At 45.2% G+C, this 17,319-nt stretch overlaps 1 protein-coding gene across 5 annotated transcripts in view; it reads right to left on the minus strand.

Moving 5' to 3' along the window:
- LOC128075203 (tropomodulin-2) overlaps positions 1-17,095 on the minus strand; it is a 34,425-nt gene extending 17,330 nt beyond the window's left edge. Inside the window, exons 1-3 of one of the 5 annotated variants that reach the window (XM_052671730.1) lie at positions 16,780-17,095; positions 4,538-4,743; positions 2,655-2,811 (exon numbers count right to left, since the gene is read on the minus strand). In XM_052671730.1, the coding sequence (XP_052527690.1) occupies positions 2,655-2,811; positions 4,538-4,663 (283 nt within the window). In that variant the 5' untranslated portion in view covers positions 4,664-4,743; positions 16,780-17,095. Of the gene's footprint in view, positions 1-2,654; positions 2,812-4,537; positions 4,744-12,957; positions 13,145-13,251; positions 13,364-13,498; positions 13,578-16,779 lie in introns of those variants that run through there. The other 4 variants (XM_052671728.1, XM_052671727.1, XM_052671729.1 and 1 more) reach the window with 4 other exon arrangements.
- Positions 17,096-17,319: the final 224 nt, after the last annotated feature.

Consider the following 17,319-nt stretch of genomic DNA (forward strand, 5'->3'; position numbering starts at 1 on the left):
CATGAGAGAAGATGCGGGGCAAAGCGATCCGACAGAACTGCTCAGTGGTGGCCTGGGTGCACAGCCACCAGGCTGGGGACGTTCTGTCCCGGGCTCAGCACAAAACTTGGGGTTTCACTGAAATTTGAGAGCCGTTCCATGAAAACTTTCTGTACAGCAATGAATGCAGTAAGTTAACGGGCTGAAATCTGGCAGAGGGCCAAAGCTCTAATGCATGCCATATGTTTGATTGTTTTTGCCAAGCATTTCCAGTCCCTCAAAACCATGATTATAATCAAAACCAAGGCGATTCCCTGCACAACCACCCCCCACCTTGAGCTCGTATTTAACACTTCCTGTGCTCCAACCAATCTGAATATCCCCCTTAGCTTTGGAATTTGCTTGGCCTTGTTCTCTAGCACAATCAAAACCTTATGGTTGTGTTGAGCATCTAGAGACCCACATACAGGACTGAATTCTGTCCTTCAGCAGCATTTTGGTATTGCTTTTTTGGTCAAGAGCACTCCAATAAAACATTAACAACAGAGGAAGAAAGGCAGAGACACTGTGTAAAAAATAACGATGTATCACAGATTGTTCTGGAAGGAGGACATTTTAAATGCCACTTTCTTTCAGCTCATCACCAAATTTTCATGTCAGTATCAGAATTGCATGATGAAGATAGGAACTGGTAGAAACATCACTTAACACTTAGTAAGAGCATCCCACCTCCTAACTGTGGAAAAACAAATAATTTCCCAGTGTACAACAAATCCCAAAATAGAAAAGAGTAATAAAAACTTAAGCAACACTTCACATCTTCTAATCCTACTGACAGGCAAACATCCTCAGGTGGTAAATAATGCCAAATGGCACACAGGCATTGACACCTCCTACTTCTTATACATAAGTAGAGGAACTTTGGAACTGTTCCAGAACTTAATTTTTAACTACCAGAATTGCTGTAAAATATATTTGTGGCTATTTACAATATGGCTACATTATAGTGCTGCTATAGTGTAAAAAGTGATTTAACAGGCATATATGTAACATAATTATATAAATATTTACCAGTCTGTGAATACACTTTAGAGCCCACCAACTTGCAGAAGATGAAGAACAAGCTTTTCTTCCTCAATTTCCTATGAGGATGTATTTTCAAAACAAGCTAATTACTGAGCTTTAGAAGAATACTATCAACACCTAAATCTACTGTGTAATATCATGTACAGGACATCTGGATGCATAGAAAACATTCTGATAGGCAGACTGCTTATTTAGCCTCATCAGATGAAAACTCAAGTAGAATAAGCAGCACGTGGAGCTGCACTGCCACGGCTGGCACTGGGATCAGCTTTACACAGCTGCTGCGCCAGTCCTGCAGGTGCATGGATCTCCATGCAGCACCATTTTGTGTATTTATGTGTGAGATTTCAAATGTGATTGCAGTGCAAAATGACAAAGTCTCAGCCCTAAGTCAGTGAAGTATCAGTGAGGTGAGACCTGATGGAAGGTGTTGGTACAAATATGCAGCGGCCTGCAAGTAGTAACTTACCCTGTTCTGGGACAGTGGTGCATAGGAGACTGGAAAATTGAAGCATTTGGCAATAAAGCCACACACCAATAAGCCATTCTCCTCTCTGCACAGAATGTATTTGATCTCTTGCTACCTGCAGGATCCCTGCAACATTCCTGTATTTCCACAGGGCTTAGAATCAGCCCAATGAGTAGCATGGAGCTCAAGGGACAGATGGAGGACAAAGGACATGGAGGACATAAATGAATATGTTGCAGGATAAAATAATGCAGTGATCAGATCTAGCTAGGAACTGACTTCTTCATCTGAAACCATTCTTCCACAGAACAAAAATACAATGTAATGACAGTAACAGCCACTCTTGCCTGGCAAGGAACATTTGCATCTTCAGTAGTGACACATACAGTGAAAAGTGTTGCACTTGACTGCCTTGAAATTCCCACTTTTCTTTTGCTGGAACCAGGGGCTGATGGTCAGGAACGGCCCAGGCTGTCCCTGCAGGAATGCAGGGGTGGCTGCAGGCAGCTCTTTGTATCCACTGCATGGAGATGAGGTGCCATACAGCACTGCTCCCTTTAAAACATGACTGCTCCTGCCCTCAGGTTATCCTACCTGTTTAGGTGATTAGGTTTTCCTGTTTTTCTCTTTTTCTGTATAGCTGCAGGGCAAGGGGAGACAATGAAGCTATCTGCACGAATAGTGTTACCAGATGTGCTAGTAAACAAGCGGAAAAATACTTATTTTTTGGGAGCATATTCCCTGAGTTATCACACACAGTAACTGCAGGCGGTACTGGCTTAGGAAGGCACCTCTTTCCCTGCCCAACACCTCCCGCAGCACACAGCCTCACAAGGCCTGGGAGCAGTGTGCTGAGCGTGAGGCCAGCCATGCCTGCACTCGCCTCCAGCCAAGGCCCGGCCGGCAGCACGCCTAACCCTGAAGCTGGAGCCAAGGGGCAGTGAGGCAGACACTGTGATGGGCAAAGCCGCCGTGTCACCTCCTCCAGCAGCCCTGCTCCTGATTCACCAGCCTCGCCCTGCAGGGTGGCCCCCACCTTCCTGTCCTGACCAGCCTGACAGAAGGGCCGGGCACCCAGGTGTAGGTCATGATTCAACCCTGACATGAAAGGTGGCCATACCTTTCTTCTCCCCTGTAAATGGAACAAAGTCTTCCCTGTCCTTGTGCTCAAGCGCTTGCTTCTCCAAGTATGAAAGCAGGCGTTCTCTGTCGAAGGGGCCCGTGGCAGGCTTGGTGGTCTGGTCCTTCTGCCGAAATCCAGCTGGAAGCAAGGCGTTCTGTGAAGGCATGTGGAAGGGAAGGTGGCACGTAAAGGAGGAGATGCAATTTCAAACAGTTTCCCAAGTTATTCAATCTTTTTTTTTTTAAGTGGAATTTATTTGCATGTTTCTTCATATAGTGCTCCCTGAGGACAGCAGTAACACACGTTACCTAAATGTAACCAATAAAACCAGGGTGTCTTCCAGCTTCTTGTTCGTAACACCTCTTACTATCTTAATTAACTACATCTACAACCATAACACGAAAGAACAGAGCAAAATCAGAGCATTTTCTGTTACACATACACATACATAGAGTTTACAACCCAGGTAAACATAGCAGATAAGCTTCCTCTGCATTTTCTTCCTTCTATTTACTTGTTTCTCCTCCCAATTTTTTCTTTCCCTCTCTTCATTTTTTCCAAAACTCTCTTCAAGCTAATGCAGATCTCTCTTGAACTTCAGAAATTAATGGAATGCACAGAAAGTAACTAGTGAATGATGTGGATGTCAGCTATTCAGAGCACGCAAGAAGCAAGTACAGAAAGCCCCACTTAAACATGTAGCTGCGTGACCTTGTGATTGTCTGTGCCTCCTGTAACATAGAAGATGCACAAAGCTCTCACATTTCTGCCCAGAAAACCCCAGAAAGGAATACATGGACATGGTGGTGCATATCAGCAAAGCCAATGTGTTGAAGATGCCCTTGGAGTAGCGCAGGAACATTTCACTGCTGGCCAGAACATGCACTGCAAAGCTGATCCGTGGCAAACAGCCATCAGATTCGGAGCATACCCACTGAACTCCAGACACTAGACATTTCATCTCTGCTTGCACAAACATGCCCAGATTGCTGCAAAATTACAGCACATGCAGCTTGGCTACAACTGCAGAGTGGGTTTAAGATCTTCTGTCTGTATCTGAGATGCCAGATATACTTGAAAATAACAGAAAATGCAATATATGTGTGGTAAGTGGCAGTAAGGAGGGTCAGAACAGTAGAGCCCAGTCTTAAATTTCCAGGTAAATTTGTGTAATAAATCTACGGACTATCTGTTGTTTTCTTTCCAGTTATTTTTGTCTTCAGAGCGAGTGGGTTTTATCTGTCAGTTTACTGGCCAATTTCCAAATTCCTATACCACTTTGGAAGGTTTGGGGGTAGGAACAACCAGAATTCCCAGCAAGAAGGTTTGTGCCTGTAGGTTTGTAGGACTGGTGGTACTCAGGCCAGAGATCTTTAAACTCGTGAGGCTGCCTTCAAGTATCCAAATTATCCTTATTCGCTGGAAAATGACAGCTCTGTTGCTGAATTTTACTCTCCTTAATCATGCCCAAATATACTCTCTTCTGCTAAATATATCTGTGATGAATGACACAGACAACAGATTTCTGAAGTTCAAAAGATGTGATCTTCACAAACACCCATTCTGTTTGTTTCGTTTTTGCTCTGTGCTCAGAAATAGCAGCCATAAAGCACTTGTCGGTACGCAGCAGTGTGCAAATGTGATTAAAGATTTAGGTTGCAGACAAGCTTGTGTCTAACAGATAAAGAAAGAGCACAGTGACTCCTATAAAAGCAAGGAGCACATCACAGCGGGAATGAAACCAGCATGTCCTTAGCAGAGCTGCTCCTCCTTCCGAGTGCACTGCCCCTCCCATGACAGGCCACAGACACAGAATGCTGCAGTGTGCAGAATTTATAATGAACAGCTCCCAACTGTGAGCCCCTGGCCCCACTACTAACCTCAGGATCAAGGTCATCGAGAACATGCTCCAGCTGCTTCAGTTCATCCTCTGAGAGTTTGCTGAGTATTTCATCTTCATTGATATTCTTATATTTCTCCAGCTCTTTCCGGAAAGGCAGAGACATGGCTCCTGCTGCACTGCTCAGCTGCTTCCCTTCCAGTTTCCAACCATGCAGGACTACGGAGCTCCTCGCGGTTTCACTCCCTGTTAACAATGAAGCATTATGAGCATCTCGGTTTAGCTGCTGCAGCCCTGAAGAGCCCGCATGCTGAGAGCCACATTTACAGTTTATTAAGGAAAACAAAGCAGCACGATGCTCTGGCTCAGCTGTAGGAGTGGGATGTGCTGAGGCTGTGCAGCCCTACCCGAGGGATGGCAAGGGACCAGATGGCACTTGGGAGCCTCACAGGTGCAGTGGCAGAGACAAGCTATGAGACCTATGTAAGAAAAAACATTGGGAACTTATCCCTTCCACAGAGATTAATCTGTTTTCTTTCATGTGCTCAGAAACAGCAGTATCTGCTGTTCTTTTGGCCAGAGGAGTGAAAAGAATCAGAGGAAAGCCACAGCCATAGTAAGCAGCCCAGCTCTGACACAGAAGAAACAAAACGTTACACCTTGAGGTATTTTATCTTACTTCAACGTTGCCGAAGGCTAAAGGCTTACCCATATCATCTCAGCTGGCTTTCCAACATTTTGATTACCTAAGCAGCTTTAGACTACTCTGGTTTGCAGGGCTATTTCAGAAACAGCTGTTTGGCTACAAACAGTAGCGCTTCTGATCAAAATAAGTTTTGCAGGGGGGATGTGTTACTCGGAGCTCAAGAGATCATTTGCCATTCACATGGGCACAACAATTAGTCATTGTCACGTACTTTGTCATATGACTAAGAACTCTTTTTTTATTCACTGTTTTTTTTCCTCCTCAGACGCAATTTGAGAGCTAGAATCTGCTGTGAGTGGATGGAGTGAAAGGGAATTAATGCACGATCAGACACAGCATCAGCTGCAGAGTTTAAATGGGATCCAGGCCTTCCCAAGCACGCCCTGTTCCCTACCTCCACACAAAGCTCTCTGGATTACCTACAGCCAGCGGTGGGGTTTGGCAGCTGAGTTTTGCATGCACAGATTTAAGTTAGGGTTGATGGGGCAAGCAGCCCGCTGGCACTACACGTGGCTGATCTTTCAACCAGAACGTCCTTCGGCCAGGTCCTCAGCTGTCCTACACCAACAAAATCCATGCAGGTTGCGTCACTCTTCACGTGGGCTGGAAACTTGGGCTTTACTTTTCTTTTATTCAGCATCTACATGAAAATGTTGCATTTACTCAGACTTTCTATTAAAATATTAAATATTAAAAGACACCTCCTTTTGCTATTTATCTGAAAACAGCAGACTATAGAGAGGGAAGAGAAAAATGAGCACTATTTCAAATTAGACAAATCTGGAATCACAAGCCTGCCCTTGAAGTGCTCAAACACATTCCAAGGAAAAGCGTTATTTTCCCCATAGAGCCTCATTCTGTTAAATTGCGAGTCTGCTTCTGGAAGCTACTCAGCAAGAGATGTTTCACAAAGTTAGAGGAGCTATGAAAAATTCTTGCATTATCCAAATTCTATTGTATGGGAGCTATGTTTGGGCAAAAAAGAACAACAAAGCAACAGCTAATGTTTTAAAAAAGCATTTTTTGTTAAAATGAGAAGTATATTTTTTAAACTGTGAAAACAAATTGAGGAGCAGTACAGCAGTGCTAAGGGATCAGGTGCCTTCTCAAAGTTCCTTTGGATAAACTCATTAAACACACAGCATTTCAGCTTGGCACTCATTAACAGGGCTGAAAACATTTCTTTGAGGGGATTAGAGCTTCTTAAAACTCTATTTAATGGTTTAAATGTTTCTTTCATTACAGTTAAATCGCAACCCTGGGAAAGACAGACACATAATCCCAAGGACAGGTTTGCCAGGTACCGCTGGAAAAGCAGCAGGTGAGAGCACAGCACGGCCTGCCCTGCCTGGCCCATCACTGCTTCCCAGGGAGAGCATCTCCCAGTGGCTTTACCACTATCAGCAGAACCATGGATGTAAGGGCTGCCCTGAAAAAGGTTGTGAAGTTGAAGCCAGGTGCCAATGGATAATTACTGCAGAGTCAGGTTTGTTTTGGAGATGTTTCTGATTTCCTTGTGAACTATTTAAGGGCTTAGTCATAAAGGGCAGCGTGCCATGAGGCAATTTTCAACATACCAGTCTCACTTCTGTCATGGCATGAAGCACTACTGGATAACCCACGTTAGTGTTAGTAGTGCATGGAAGAACTTGAAATTATGTTTTTCTTGTGTGTGTGTGTTTATGACAGAAATTCCCTTGATATTTTCCCTTTCTCAACTGCATCTTACTCTTTAGTGACTGAATAAAAAGCAAAGGAACTGCTAAGGAGGATTATTTGCCCACAGTCCCTGCAGGCAGTAAAGCTCTCCTGCAGCTTGCCACTCACATGAGGAGCCCTGCTGAACTGCCAGCCTTCACATTCAGCCTCTGGGCTCACTCTCAATCTTTCACCACAATCACATTATCAGGAACCAAGGGAACGAGATGAATCTAATAATTCAGCATCGATCAGTCTGGAAAGGAAATGCTGAAGTCCTGAGTTCACACGCCCTGGAAATGGCGCTGTAATGTGATGACTGCTATCTGCACCTTCCTAATTGGATTCCATTCTCTTAATTTTGTGTATGTAAACAGGGCCAAATGCTGTCTGTGCTGCTTAGTGCGGTTTGACTTTGTGAGTGTACACATACTGTTTACTTTTTACAGATGATATCCACTTGGGTTGCTTTGTTATGGTTACTGTAGGAAATAAACATACCGAAAACTGAGGAAAAGCAAACATAACCAGCAGCAGCTCCTAGCTCCCTTATCTGCAGCACGCAAGGGCAGATCAGGTGTCAAAGGGAGGAGTTCCATCCAGCTGCAGAGGCACCGTGCTGCTCAGCATGGCCTTGCGTCAGGGACACGGAGGAAAGAAGAATGAGGGTTCGTAGCTAAGACTGCTCAAACTTACAGGGAAGAGTGAACACCGAGAATAAGGAATAGAAGAACACAAATTCTATTTGTTTTCCCACTTAGTTTCAGTACTGAGGAAGTACATGAGCTCAAAGACCCATTGCTAAGCTGCAAGGCGTGCCATGCTGCTAGAAGCCCAGCAGTCCCATTTGTGCCATCAGGACAGAGCAGAGCTGTATGGAGCAGTGCTTCTGCTAACTGTGCTACTTGTAGAGCTTTGTGGAGCATGGATGTTTCACAGTGAGCTTCAAAGTCTCCATGGCTGTCATTTTGCCTTTGATTTCTTCTAAGGAAAGAAATACTTATTTCTGTTTAATCTGGGGCAGCTTTTTCACCATTTGCTATCAATGTGAGGATTCAAAACATATTTTCAAAGACAAAAGAGGTGTCATTGCTCAGTCTGCATAAAATCACGACAGCTGTACGTGGCCAACGCTGCGGTAACTCCTATATTTTCTTGTGCTATGTAAGTAGTTTTTTATTACAACCTTTATGTGCTACTGAAAGGTTTTGTACGGTAGGTAGGCTATAGGTTCTGCAGACACTGCAGTATTGCCAAAATTTTCCACTGCTGATACTGCTGCTTCATTCTGAGATGGAATCAGTCCTCTGCTAAGTTACAGTCTGATGTCAGTGGTCCACTGTCCTGGAGAAGTGTTGGAACAACTTGGCCTCCAGAACGAGCAGCTACAAACAGTAACAGGCTGTACACCTAGAAAACCATCATGCCTCCAAAGCACTAGAGAGATGAGAATATTGTGATCCAATTGTGAGCTCCTTGTTTGTGATAATGCATACAAGCTAAGAATGAAGTTGCATGGCAGTCTGCACTTATTAACTAGAGATGTACCAAATGGGAAATAATCTTATAGAGTTCTTTGCATTTTTATAGGAAAAAAAATCTTTTTCTAAAAATCAAATTTAAGAAATTGCTCCAAAGTGATCAAGAATTGCAAATCACAGCAACTGTTATTTATAAAGGAAATCCTGATGTACAGTCTCTTCTGAACTTTCTTCACATAGACAGTGATGGCTATTTACATTCCAAAAAACAGCCCAGGAACTGATCTGTAAATGTGGGAATGTTCTTCACTTTCTTTCATCTCAAGTAGCTAAGCACAAACGTGAGGAACGGGCGGAATAAATCCCGAGTTAAACTGATACTGGACCAAATAAATAGGATTGGGGCCATTATGATTAAGAGCGGTGTTTGTGCCACACAAGCAGATGCTGTGAGATTCAGGTGATTGTTTTGCACCAGCCCAGAAGCACTGCCTTGAATCCAGCTCCACGCTGATGACCTCTCTACTGTCCAGAAGCTGCTATGAAAAATAAGGCTAGGCTGTTGCAAGCTGACATTTTAACACATACATATTTTAAGGAATACTCTGCTGCTTGACATACAGCTAAAGTTCTTTTAATTTCTGTATGTAAACATATAAAGTAAGAGCAATATGTGCTTTCCAACCATGAGCAAAAGGAAGATGCATACTTGAAGCTCGTGTTTTGTGTTACATTTCCTTCTGGTTTAGAACAAGGAGGTTCTGGAATCTCTGAAGATGTAGAAAGGATGCATTAGGTCCAGTGCAGCACAGAAGTACGGTGGTATTACACCGTAGCATGCGTAGGGAAGCATTATAAGACTGACTTCTCTGTGTGTGTGACGAAAATAGTATCAGCTAGAGGTACTGATGTAGGTAAGAAGCACCAGGCAGCACTGAGGCCAAGGCTGGCCTGGGCAGTGCTTAAGTTGCCAGACCTCCTCTAGTTTGCCATCCTTTGTCACACTTCAGCAAAGAATCCCCAAAAGTACTTATTTAAAACAACTTTCAAATGAAGCAGGTATCTCTGTGCTGTTGTACAGTAATTGAGTTCTGTTTGTGACTACAGTTTATTAGAAATGCCCTCAGCTTCACTTGCTGCAGAAAGAAATCCTCACACACCTGTCTTCACCACCTGGAAATACTTGGAGGTGAATGGCTGAGCTGGCCGGCTGAGGCATTGTGCCTTTCACCGACTGACACCAAGCTCTAAGCAGGCACTACAAATGTCCTAGATGCCTAACCAAGGGCTGCAAAAGGGATTTGTTTGTTTCCATAAGGTATTGCTGCTGTCTACCAGCACAGCTTCTAGTTTTGCACATTCTGGTCTATAAAGCAGCGTTTTCCTTTCATCCTAATTTATTACAATACTAACAATCCAACAGATCAGATACCCGTCTGATTACTCAAGTTGCCACCAAACACACATTGCTAGCAGTGTGTTAGCAAGGATATATTTCATCTAAAAAATGATGTGTGGTTTCTGGTTTTATGTTTGGCAAATTATCTCATTACATTTCCATTTGTATGATTAAAACCTGTTTGGCAGAAAATGTCACTTTATGTAAATGCTTTTTAACCCCAGGGCTAATCTAGAGTTAGTTCACATCATGTTCCTAGCAACTGCTCTAGTCACATAGAGAGACCAGTAAATAATTAACAATTATGATGTCCTAATATCAGTGTAGGTTTGAAGCTTTAGGAGGATCGGGCAGTGATCAGATACTCCATTTCATAACTGGATGAGCCTTTCTCACCACTGATCACTCTTAGAGGTTAAGTTACAGTTAGCTCCTTTACTGAGAGACCGACAACCAAACAAAATGCAAGACATCGATTCATTTCAATTGGAGTTTGGCCGTGCCCTTTATAAGTAAATAACCATCATGTAAATTGCAAAATTATCCATCTGACTGTACCATCATAATTGAAGATATAAAGAGAAGCAGTCCTTTTGATTCAGACAACATGAGAGTGTTTTCATTGGCAATAAAAGGAAGACGAAACATTAATGCTTCTCCCCCTTAAATACAGAATAAAGTTACATGGTAAATAATTTCTGATTCTTTCCAAAATAACATTAATAGTACTACTCGTAAGTGTTCAAAACAGGAAAGCAAGTCCTGGGAAGGAACTAGTTTTCTTTACAATGGTTGATGACTTTATAACCTATTTCTGGATGAAATTATATTTTAGATCATAACCACCAGAAATGTTTCCATACCAAAAAACATAAGTAATTAGGCATTGACCATACGATAGTCCATAGCCCACCAACCATAACCAGCGAACCACAAATTGCTCATTTCCTACCTACAGAAAGAGAATGACCAAACAAACCTAACCGTCCCTGCCAGCAGTGGGATTGCTGTTAAGGTGTTCAGGCACGCCTGTGATGTGTCAGGTGTAAGAAATGGGAAAGAATACAGAGACCTGTCCCCCTGTCGTGTCTCCCGCAGGAAGATTCTCTGCCATGGTCTTAGAGATGTAAAGCTTTGGTTAAAAAATAACAAAGCAAACATCTATTTCTGCTCGCTGCGACTGGTGACTCTGCAGAACTGGAATGTAGGCTTCTTGCATCTTTAGAACTGGAGAACTTATTTAGCAAATCCATGCAGGGTGGTACCTGAGGCTGCACCACTGCTTGGACTGAACGATGGCCACAGCCAGCAGCAGCCAAATGGATGGCACAGAGCAGAACTCTTCCCTCGGCAGGCACTGCACCCTGCAGTGTGTGACCGGAACAAACCCACGGGAAAACGCTGTAACTTCACACCTTACTGTCCTCACATAACTCTTTTATAATATCATAATATTAGTGAGCTTTTCTACAATTATAAACACGAAATATTTACTGTCTGAAACCAAGGGTGGTGTAAAACACGAGCCTGAAATCCTGCAGAGCAAAGTCTTCTCATACAGATGGACTATGAAACAGCAGCCCCACCCAAAGGCTCACAGCTCCTCTGTGACCTTTGGCTGTGATGTGCACAGAAGCACCTCTCTGCTGAGCTGCACCTGGCTGCTGCCCAGCACCACTGCGCTAAGATTCAAGGTGGAGGATGGAGGCTATCAGTGGTGATGCTGGTCGGTGTCCTGTGCAAATGGGTAAGAACCTACTGCAGAGCAACTGGAGGAAAGTGGCATCATTCTGATGATACTTTAACCTCATTCGATAGCTATCAGACTCTGCAGGTTTGATTCTGCAAAGCACGTGTTGGGGTTGAGAATTATCCCCAGAAAAAAAGCAAATTAAGAAGGATTTTAAAAGGAAGTTTACAGGTTCGTGTAGCATTACATATAGATGACCAAATTCCACTGTTAAACAGAAAGCAGGGCTACACTGGTGTGTTCCATTCCACAACCTGACGTGTGAGCACCATGGCTAAAGGACACTGCCTGATCCCTCTTAATGCAAAACCCTGCAGAGCTGCCACAGCCTCAGCCCAAAGGATACCCAACCATGGAAAACAGCAGGCCAGGACATTCAGTAACTTAGGAATGTTACAGAAAACCCCAGAGCTGATCAGTAACAGCAGGAATGCATAAACACTGCTTGCCAGAAGTAGTAAAGCAGAGGAAATAAACAATAATAATTTGGGAAGGGGAGTTATGCAACAAGAGAGCAAAGTGCACCATTCTGAACAAAATGATCTAGATTGTGAAGATGAGGGATGCTACTGGCTGAGTTCAGGCAAACCCAACCAAGCTAGATGAATGGGAGAAAGGGTAGGCAGGGAATGTGGGTCAGCAAATGGCTCACAGAACCTCATTCATCCTTCATCTAATGGTAAAAGTCTAAATATCTCTGTATTTTGTGGAAGTTCACCTAGGGGCCATACAGCACTGCAGCAGAATCTATTAGTGAGCAAAGGAGCTCAGAATAATGCCACAAAGATGATAATGGCATTAGAATACATACACAGGAACTCCCTACAGCCCTGGATTTGAGTTCATGTCTCCCTCACAAGGATTGCAGGGGGCGATGCCTGCAATATTAGGCCAGTTGGTCCCAGGTGTTCTTTCCCATGACACGTTCTTAGCTCCGGGCAGAACAGAGGTTCAAGGGCAACTTCTGAGAATAATCAGCTAAAGAAAAGCTTTTGTATGATGAGATATTGGAAAGTCCGGATCTATTTACATCAAACACACAACACAACACCTTGCTGAAGCCTTCCTCTACCAAACGCTATTGGAAGATTTACAGATTTACAGTCTACTATTCAAGGCAGAAAAATAGGATCCATCCCAATTATTATTTGATGTTTTATACTGTTGCATTTCTGGGTTTGTTTCATCACTAATGATGTTGCAATGTTTTTTCCTAAGTTTGTTGTTCCTAACAACACACAGTCACACAAGTCACCATTTTCATTCATTTTTCACTGCTGGACTCATCACTTATATCTCTCAATGGTCGACCATAGATTTTCCCCCGGCAACAGGGATTCCCTCAAAGCTTCCATCAAACTAAAAAACCCTAAACTAGCAGATCATTTTATCATCAGAAGATGATCAAGAAAAGTATTTGTGATACCTTGAGGACACATTTTGCTCACCGAGAGCTTGGCAGTGTTAGCAGATGAGCATCTTGCTCCTCAGCCCGGTGCTGGCACGTTTATTCCGGGCTGCTCTGCCGCACTGGAGCATAACGCACCGCCTTTCTCCCGCTGCTTTTCTGCCATACAAATACATCGTGCCCCCCGCTCACTTTCCTTTACAAAAATACCTTCCTATCTTCACATTTCATCGCATCGATCCATCCCGGCTTCATCATTTAGCGCCCGGCATAAAGGATGTGAGCGCACCGAAATAAACACATATGCATCACCTCATAAAACGCTCTGCAATACATCCACGGCTCCAAACAGACTCAATCCGAGCGGACGGGGCTCGGCCCCGCACCAGGCTCTCCTCACCCCCCGCCGCCCGGCCCCGCCCGGGCCCCGCGCTGGGGCAGCCGCACCCCGACCGGTGATGCTCCGCCGGCCTCCCCGCTCCGCCCCACCTCGCACCGCATCCGCACCCGCACCGCCCCACCCCGCACCGCGCCGAGCCGCCGCCCGCCGCCGCCTTACCCCGCCTTACCCCGCCGCGCCGCCGCCTGCGCCCCTCCGCGCCCCGAGCCCGGCGGCGGCAGGTGGGTGCCCGGCGCGGCGGCTGCGCAGCGCGGCTCCGGCCCTGCCGGGCACGCTGGGACTCGTAGTCCGGCCGCCCGCAGCCCGCAGCATCGCCGCCCGCAGCCCCCGGGTATCCGAATGCCTGCCCTGTCCGGTGAAGGCCGACGGAACCCACGTCCAGAGCGCGGTTATCGCCCCTCACCTTTGGCTTGTTGTCATGAGAGCGCAGGGGGAATGAGAAGAGATCATTTGGATGCTTTTCCGCTCTTCTTTTCATTTGTTTTGACAATTTAATTTGTCTGGGCTTTGATACCATGCCAGTGTTAACTAGGGGTTGAGTTTGTGCATAATCATACAATCATAGCATGGCTTGGGTTGGAGGGGACCTTAAAGATCACTGAGCTCCAGCCCCCTCTGCGTGCTGGGTGCCCCCCAGCTCTGCTGCCCAGAGCCCACTCAGCCTGGCCTCGAGCACCCCCAGGGATGGGGCACCCACAGCTCTGTGCCCAGGCCTCACCGCCCCCTGAGTGAAGATTTCCCTTCTAACATCTAACCTACATCTCCCCTCTTTCAGTTTAAAGCCATTCCCCCTTGTCCTATCACTGTTAAACCATGTTAAAAGTCAGTCCTGCTGATAAGCTCCCTTCACAATATGTAACAGAGTTTGAATGCAGTCCCTGCAATCAGTCTGTCCACATCCAAATTAACCACACTGCCTTCACAGGACAATGCGCTTCAGCCAAAGAGCTGAGCACCAAGCAATGAGTCACCAGCAGCAGAAAAACTGTTCCTGTGATTAAAACGTCTTTAAGTTTCATGATGTGTTGGCAAGAAAATGAGACATTCCCTTGTGAGGGAGCTGAATTTTCCTATGAAAAGCCATTTGGTTTGGGTGGAAGCTCCACTGCAAACATGGTCCAGTCCAGTATTGAGACAGGGAGATGCGGACTCTATTGTGAATGTGGATTAAAACACCTTTTGGGTTTTCTCCAGTCTGTAGGACCAGGGCTTGAATGAGTTACTCAACTTGTTATTACACAAATATTGTAAAGCGAAACGTGTGATATCAACACAGAACAAAAGTTCACTTTGGGGTGTTTGTTTTTTTGATAAACTTCTGCAAGTTTTGTACTCAGATTTTCCTGTCACGCCTTAAAATGTATTTGAATTGATACTCAGCTTCAGTGAATGGGAAGAGCCCCTCCCATGCCTCCCTTTCCTTTAGCGTTGTACCTGCTGACAAACTCACTTCCCATGGGTTTCTATAACCTGTAACAATACAGCACCTCCATGGTGTAGGCAGTGCTTGGCTGGAGCCAAAGTTCCACTCATTGCCTGTGCGTTCTTCTCTCTTTCTGCCTTTTATCTCATGCATAAAACTTGCGAGTGAAAATAAGACACACGACCAGTGTTTGTCTAAGAAAACCTACAGGTCCCTGCATGGCTGAGACGTACAGACAAAAATATAAGTTGCAAATACATACATCAAATGTGGATGTACACAGCAGCAGCACACCTACGAGTACAGGAACAACATTCTCCTTCAAACACAGCACACAAAGTAAAACACATCACACCTCAGTCTCATGTACAGAGGATATGTTACAAATTATCATCCATTCTTCCAAAACCATGAAATTAAAATACCCTTTTTACAATAAGGGCAGTGAGGCACTGGCACAGGTTGCCCAGGGATGTGGATGCCCCATCTCTGGAGACACCTGAGGTCAGGCTGGAGGGGCTCCGAGCTCATGATAGAGCTGTAGGTGTCCCTGTTCAGTGCAGGGGAGTTGGGATAGATGGTCTTTAGAGGTTCCCTCCGACTCAAACAATTCTGTGATTCTATTCTATGACAAGATAAAATAATACCATAGTGCTCACATGTCCGAGAGGTGTTATATCCCACAATGGTATCTGCTAAGATACATCTGCATCAAATGACTGTGAATATCCAGACGGACTGCAGGGTGTTTGTTGGAGGGTACAGCCCCAAAGCACTTTTTTTTCCCTGGTACAAATCTTCACACAGCACTTTGCCTCAAGGCCCCAAGCAGCCTGGCTGCTGCCTCCCTGCCAAGCCATCACCCAGTGAGTGCAGTGCTGAGGTTTGATGCTTCTCCAGCACCGAGCTGAATGCCAGCACTTGCATCCATGTAAATCTCTAACTGGAGCATCCAAAAGCAAGCCTTATCTCCCTGGACTATTTGTAGCCAAAATGCGGTCAGTTGTTCTAAATTGTTGTGTTTTGTTGTTTTTTCTTTTAATAAAAAAGCAGAGGGGCTCCTGTGATCTTTTCATCTGTTTTTCTTATAACATGGCTTGTAAGATTTTGCTTAATTAATTCCTGCTTGAACTGGGGTATGTCTTTTAGACAACATCTGCTCCTGATTACTGTGCTGTGCGTGTTCTGATCTCTTCCCTTAAGACCAGCTGTTGATCAAATGCAGTGACCTGTATTTAGAAGCTCTTGGTTCAGGGACTGATCAGCAAGCCTCACACCTTGGGCAAAGGCAGAACTGTACTTGTCTGCATGTAACATTGCTGAGTGATGGCAACACTTCCAGCTGGTGTGGTTCATAAGCCCTGGTGACAGGAGCCCGGTGCTGTGGGCCATGAAGTGCTTGCCAGCAGTACATCAAGTGGGGGTCTACAAGAAAACAGGGAACAGACTCTTTAGCAGAGTTTGTTGTGATAGGACTAGGGGAAATGGTTTCAAACTAAAAGACAGGAGATGTAGATTGGATATAAGGAAAAAGTTTTCTACAATAAGAGTAGTGAGGCACTGGCACAGGTTACTCAGAGAGATGGTGGGTGCCCCATCCCTGGGGACACCCAAGGTCAGGCTGGAAGGGCACTGAGCACCTGATGGAGCTGTAGGTGTCCCTGTTCAGTGCAGGGAAGTTTGATCACAAGGCCTTTCAGACTTCCCTGCACTCAAACCATTCTAATTCTATGAAGTAGTCAGGCTGCGCCCACACTCAGGCTGAGGTTTTCTAACTGCATTGGTTTGACAGACAGTAGGGCTTCCTTGAACTCTTTTACAAGGCAACATATGGCATCACAGAATCACCAAAAGACCTCCAAAATAACTGAATAACACTAACTTAAACTCAACAGTTGTTTCTCCCAAGCTTGATTCCTGTGAGTCCTTCTGTATCCATACGATGCTAGGTACGTGTTTAGATGTGGGCGCTGCACTTGCTATGGCAGTAATGGTAATAATAAATCCCTGTACTTACTGATTTGTGGAACTGCATCTCAAATGGAGTCACTGCTTCCATTGGAAGGAATACCTGGAGGGAACATGATTTCCTCCCTCAGTTTGTTTCAGCCTGTGTTGGGCCATCACAAATTATAAAGGATCGAGGATCCAAGAGTTACAGGACTGAGGGTCCAGGTGCTGCGTTTGTTCATTACGCAGTTTGCTGACTGTATCCTTCCTCTCTACACCCTGCATCAGTTCCCAGGCAGGGAAATACTTCTGTGTCAGGCCAGACATGAGCTCGTGCTTTCCATTCGTACCACACAGGCAGTCAGTAAACACGGTACGATTTAATCAGTTCGGGATTAGGGCCGAGGTGCTGCGTGCCCGCTCCTGCCACGCGCAGCAGAGCCGGTGCTTGGCAGCAGGAAGGGCCGCGCTGGGACCGCACCGGGTCACCTCAGCTCTGCGGCGCTTCCGCCGCGGTCAGGGTCCGCTCGGCGCCGTTTTGCATTGGCTGCACTTCCCTCACCCTCGGCTAACTGAAAGCATGCCTCAGCCTTTGCGGAAGCCATCC

The sequence above is a fragment of the Tympanuchus pallidicinctus genome, unplaced genomic scaffold, assembly GCF_026119805.1.
Source record: "Tympanuchus pallidicinctus isolate F22 unplaced genomic scaffold, pur_lepc_1.0 scaffold12, whole genome shotgun sequence".
NCBI classification, from domain to species: Eukaryota; Metazoa; Chordata; class Aves; order Galliformes; family Phasianidae; genus Tympanuchus; species Tympanuchus pallidicinctus.